The sequence below is a fragment of the Cnephaeus nilssonii genome (assembly GCF_951640355.1).
Source record: "Cnephaeus nilssonii genome assembly, chromosome: 3".
In the NCBI taxonomy this organism is placed as follows: Eukaryota; Metazoa; Chordata; class Mammalia; order Chiroptera; family Vespertilionidae; genus Cnephaeus; species Cnephaeus nilssonii.
In genome coordinates this window covers 26,853,992-26,859,991 of record NC_137074.1, presented here as the reverse complement: position 1 = coordinate 26,859,991, position 6,000 = coordinate 26,853,992, and the positions used below count along the sequence as shown (strand labels likewise).

The window sequence follows — 6,000 nt, the reverse complement described above, 5'->3', positions numbered from 1 at the left end:
CTCTTTAGTAAATGGCTTCATAGGGCATTGATTTCTATGCAAACCGGTGCTGACTGCTCCTCTTCCTCAGCCATTCTTAAAAGTAGTGGTGTTTTTTTAAAAGATCAGAAAAAAGTCTTCATCTTTCCCTTGGTACATATATACCAAATGTATTCTGAGTTTTTTGTTTGTTTGTTTTATGTGCATGCCTTGAGAAAGCACGTTTTCCACCACACAGGGAAAATGTGACTCATGATAACCTGCGTTATCTCATCATTTTTATAGCTGATTATTATGGGATTTTTGTACTGGACAAAGATCAATTTAAAACAAGCTCAGGGAAATGCTGTTATAATGTGGATTGTTATCAAGTGGAATCAGTTTTATGTCAAATTTTGTCCTCCAAATATTTAAGGTACATACTGTAAAAACTTGATAAACTATTTACCTAACATAAAGTGATCATGTTACATACAAATTAGAAAATACAAGGAATGAGGAGACAGTTGCTGTGTGGCTAGCAAGCTCCAAGGATTTTAGTGCCTCCGTCATGGTTCGTACACTAAACTGCATCGACGCTGTGTCCCAGAACATGGGCATCCGCAAGAACGGAGACCTGCCTTGGCCCCCGCTCAGGAATGAATTCAAGTATTTCCAAAGAATAACCACAACGACTTCAGCAGAAGGTAAACAGAATTTGGTGATTATGGGTAGGAAGACCTGGTTCTCCATTCCCGAGAAGAGTCGGCCTTTAAAGGACAGGATTAATTTAGTTCTCAATAGAGAACTCAAGGAACCTCCAAAAGGAGCTCATTTTCTCGCCAAAAGTCTGGATGATGCCTTAAAACTTATTGAGGAGCCAGAATTAACAAATAAAGTGGACATGGTTTGGATAGTGGGAGGCAGTTCCTTTTATAAGGAAGCCATGAGCAAGCCCGGCCATCAACAACTCTTTGTGACAAGGATCATGCAGGAATTTGAAAGGGATACATTTTTTCCAGAAATTAATTTGGAGAAATATAAACTTCTCCCAGAGTACCCAGGTGTTCTTTCTGATGTCCAGGAGGAAAAAGGCATTAAGTACAAATTTGAAGTATATGAAAATAATGAGTAATGTGAAGGTGTTTTCTGATTCATTTCAAGTTGTTCCCCATCCCCTTCAAACAATTATATATTTAACATTAGAGAAAGATATTTCTGTTAATTAAAAAAAAAAGTATGAGGAAATGTCAGAAGGTAGGATGGGGAATAAGGTAGGATGAAAAGTCAGAAGTCAGGAAGAAAGGAGAAAGAGAAGAATGGTAATCAGTAAACAAAATATTATGTTTAAACAGATAAAGAATAAAAATGTTTCACCCTGGCCAGTGTGGCTCTGTGCTTGAGCATCAACCTATGAACTAGGAGGTCAAGGTTAGATTCCAGGTCAAGGCACATGCCCATGTTATACGCTCTATCCCCAGAATGGGGTGTGCAGGAGGCAGCCGATCAATGATTCTCCTTTCATCATTGATGTTTCTATTTCTCTCTCCTTCTCCCTTCCTCTCTGAAATCAATAAAATATATTAAAAAAAAGAATAAAAATGTTTCAACAAAACAATCTATTGTTAATTCTCAGTTATCTGATCTCTTCTCTCAGTTTCCTTGATATTTGTGATGTTAGAATTTTAAAATTTTAAATCACTGTTCCTACATATGTAATATCCTCTTTTCCTTAGCACCAACTCATTTTTGTCAGCCAGGAAATATTTTTAAAAAATTGCTTCTATGAATGGAGGTGGGGATATACAGTATATGCTTTAGCAATTGACTAAATTAAGTGACTACGCTTTAGCAATTATGGCATTTCAAGGAAAACATTATTGGTCCTATCAGTTTGTAGTTTTAGTAAGCCCTCCAAAGGAGTAGCTAAAATCAATGTCAGATGGTTCTAAAGAAGGTTTTCGAATGATTGTCTCATTATTTGTTTACTTTGGGAAAAGTGTTCCTTTGAACAAGCTACATAACACTGTCAACATGTGTGCCTCTGGGCTATGACAGAAACTGTGACCTTAGTGATAATAGAAGAATCAGCTTGATCAGCTTTAAAGTTCTTAAAATGCAGATTCCTCAAATTGTTTTAGCATATGAATTGCCCAAGAATCTAGTTGAAATACAGATTTTTGGCCCACTGCCTTTAAGATTTAGACCAATTATTTCTGGAGCTAGGTCTAGGAATCTGTTTTTGATGCATATTCCAAATGATTCCTATGTAGCTTTTTTTTTTTTTTTAATCTTTATTGTGGAAAACATTACATATGTTCCCTTTTTGCCCCCATTGACCTCTCCTATCCCACCCCTGCCCCCCACCCTAGGCCTTTACCACCCTATTGTCTGTGTCCATGGGTTATGTATATACTAGAGGCCCGGTGCACGAAATTCGTGCACTGGGGAGGGTGTCCCTCAGCCCAGCTTGCACCCTCTCTAATATGGGACCCCTCGGGGGATGTCCAACTGCAGGTTTAGGCCCGATCCCTGTGGAATCGGGCCTAAACCTGCAGTTGGACATCCCTCTCACACAGATCGCCCCAGGCACCCCAGGGAGCGGCCACGCCCCCATGCCACGCCCCCTGGGGTGCCGATCGCCCCAGGCACCCCCGGGGAGCGGCGGCACGGGCGCGGCCACGCCCCCCCGGGGTGCAAATCTCCCCAGGCAACCCCGGGGAGCAATGGCAGGGGCGTGGCCACGCCCCCCGGGGTGCCTATCGCCCCAGGCACCCCCGGGGAGCGGCCACGCCCCCTTGCCATGCCCCCAGGGGGTGCCGATCACTCCAGGCACCCCTGGGGAGCGGCCACGCCCCTATGCCACGCCCCCCCGGGGGTGCCCATCGCCCCAGGCACCCCTGGGGAGCGGCCACGCCCCCATGCCACGCCCCCCAGGGTGCCGATTGCCCCAGGCACCCCCGGGGAGCGGCAGCATGGGCGCGGCCACGCCCTCCGGGGTGCCGATCACCCCAGGCACCCCCAGCGAGCGGGCACGGGCGCGGCCACGCCCCCCCAGGGTGCCGATCACCCCAGGCACCCCCGGGGAGCAGGCACGGGCGCGGCCACGCCCCCCCGGGGTGCCGATCGCCCCGGGCACCCCCGGGGAGCGGCCACGCCCCCATGTCACGGCCCCCCCGGGGTGCCGATCACCCCAGACACCCCCGGGGAGCGGCCACGCCCCATGCCACGCCCCCCGGGGTGCCGATCACCCCAGGCACCCCCGGGGAGCAGCTGCACGGGCGTGACCACGCCCCCCCGGGTGCCTATCACCCCAGGCACCCCCCGGGAGCGGGCACGTGCGCGGCCACGCCCCCCCGGGGTGCCAATTGCCCCAGGCACCCCCGGGGAGCGGCAGCACGGGCGTGACCACGCCCCCCGGGGTGCCGATCACCCCAGGCACCCCCGGGGAGCAGCTGCACGGGCGTGGCCACGCCCCCCCGGGTGCCTATCACCCCAGGCACCCCCAGGGAGCGGCAGCACGGGCGCGGCCACGCCCCCCCGGGGTGCCGATCGCCCCAGGCACCCCCGGGGAGCGGCAGCAGGGGCGCGGCCACGCCCCCCCGGGGTGCCGATCACCCCAGGCACCCCCGGGGAGCGGGCACGGGCGCGGCCATGCCCCCCCGGGGTGCCGATCACCCTAGGCACCCCCGGGGAGCAGCTGCACGGGCGTGGTCACGTCCCCCGGGGTGCCGATCACCCCAGGCACCCCCGGGGAGCAGCTGCACGGGCGTGGCCACGCCCCCCCGGGTGCCTATCACCCCAGGCACCCCCAGGGAGCGGCAGCACGGGCGCGGCCACGCCCCCCCGGGGTGCCGATCGCCCCAGGCACCCCCGGGGAGCAGCTGCACGGGCGTGGTCACGCCCCCCAGGGGTGCCTATCACCCCAGGCACCCCCAGGGAGCGGTCACGGGCGCGGCCACGCCCCCCCGGGGTGCCGATCACCCCAGGCACCCCAGGGGAGCAGCGGCTCGGGCGTGGCCACTGGGCACCGCCATCTTGATTTTATCAACGGTCGACAGGCCACCCGGAGTCCCGCCCTCAGCCTCCGCTGGCCCAATCATGGGCATAGCGGAGGTGCGGTCAATTTGCATGTTTCTCTATTATAAGGTAAGATGCATACAAGTTCATTGGTTGATCTCTTCCCACCCACCCACCTTCCCCTGCCTTCCCTCTGAGGTTCAATGGTCTGTTCCATGGTTCTACCTGTCTGGATCTATTTTTTTCATCAGTTTATTTTGTTCATTTGATTTCACATAAGAGTGAGATTATGTGATATTTATCTTTCCCTGGCTGGCTTATTTCACTCAGCATAATACTGTCCAGGTCCATCTATGATGTTGCAAATGGTAAGACAAACTTAACAAAAGGAAGACAAACAACCCAATTAAAAAATGGGGAAAGGACCTAAAGACACTTCTCCAATGTGGGCATGCAGAAGGCCAAGAGACATATGAAAAAATGCTCAAAGTCACTAATCATCTAAGATATGCAAATCAAAAGGACAATGAGGTACCACCTCACACATATCAGTATGGCTATCATCAACAAATCAACAAATGACAAGTGTTGGCAAGGATGTGGAGAAAAGGGAACTCTAGTACCTTGCAGGTGGGAATATACACTGGTGTAGCCTCTGTGGAAAACAGGTATGGAGTTTCCTCAAAAAATTAAAAGTGGAACTTCCATTTGACCCAGAGATCCCACTTCTAGGAATATATCCTAAGAAATCAGAAACACTAATCAGAAGGGATATATGCACCCCTATGTTCATAGTAGCACAATTTACAATAGCTAAGATTTAGAAATAGCTAAGTGCCCATCAGCAGATAGGTGGATTAAAACAAAACTGTGGTATATTTACACAATGAAATACTAAGCACCGGCAAAAAAGAAAGAACTCTTACCATTTTCTCTGTAGCTTCTTTAAGGACCTTCATTTTAGTAAAACATAAATAATCCTTGCTAATAACAAGCCAGGAGGTTGCTTTTGTAGTAATGCCTATTCTAGGTATCAGAAATTTCAGGCATTACACAGTTTGGATAACTTTCTGTAACCACAATTGAAATAATTTAGAATTTGTGAAGATAAAAGTTAGTTAAAATCACCGAGACCATATTATTCAAAGAGAACTATATTCACTGCACGTTTAACCTCAGTAAGTGTTAATAATCAAAACAAGTGTGTATTAAAATGAATTCCTTTGCACTCAGAAATCAGTAACTACTTGGAAGCTTAAAATTCCCTTTTTAAATTAGAAAATACGTTTTTCCAAGTAAGTAATGAAATTATTCAGTGCTTTTTTGTTGGTGGTGATACTTTTTTATGTTTTAATTAACAGATATTAAATAAATATAAAAATGCTTGAAGCTTTTTCTTTGTTTCTGAGCAAAGTACATCATAAGTTGGGAGGTAAGAATACTAGTATTGTTGCTATGTTATGCCTTGGAAGATGACATTGGAAGTGTCAATACCATATTTTTCTTTTCTTTCACTCCACTATCTGTTGTGAAATGAACCAAAGTAGGAAATCTTTAATTTTTTTCTTGTATTTATTCTCTTTATTTTGAATTATTGATTTAGATGTCATCAATTTTCCACATCTGGAATTCTAGAAAGCAGAGGCCTATAAAAAAAATCAGACAATTCAAAGAGAATAGAAATTTGAACTGGAAGAATTTTACTTAGAAAACTGAGTAGAAAAATGGTTATTAAGCAGGGCTGGGGAAACAAAAGTCCTGTTTCTCAAATGTGCCCATTCACAGACTCACATAGTTTACTTGCTAAAAATACGGGTTTCAGAGGTCATAGGTGGGTCCTGGAACCTATATGGTTAATGATTACCCAGGCCTTTTTGTGACCATACACATCTTGAAGACACTGAAAAAGCATTAGCTTGGAGGGGACATGTTTGCAAAAGTCTTCACAGCTGAATCTGGGAGGAGTTGATGACCCTGGCCCCCAAATATGGGTGAGTCTTAGTTTTATAGTCACAGAGCTTT

General features: G+C 47.9%; 1 protein-coding gene across 1 annotated transcript; it reads left to right on the top strand.

Annotated features, from left to right (window-relative positions):
* The first annotated feature begins 515 nt into the window (after window positions 1-515).
* On the top strand, window positions 516-1,123 carry LOC307097197 (dihydrofolate reductase-like). The gene has a single exon (XM_079767225.1). The coding sequence runs from the start codon at window positions 530-532 to the stop codon at window positions 1,091-1,093; it is 564 nt and encodes a 187-aa protein (XP_079623351.1). The 5' UTR covers window positions 516-529; the 3' UTR covers window positions 1,094-1,123.
* The last annotated feature ends 4,877 nt before the right edge of the window (window positions 1,124-6,000 follow it).

Excerpts from the sequence above, each read along its gene's own strand:
- LOC307097197 (XM_079767225.1), top strand. The coding sequence starts at position 530 with ATGGTTCGTACACTAAACTGCATCGACGCTGTGTCCCAGAACATGGGC.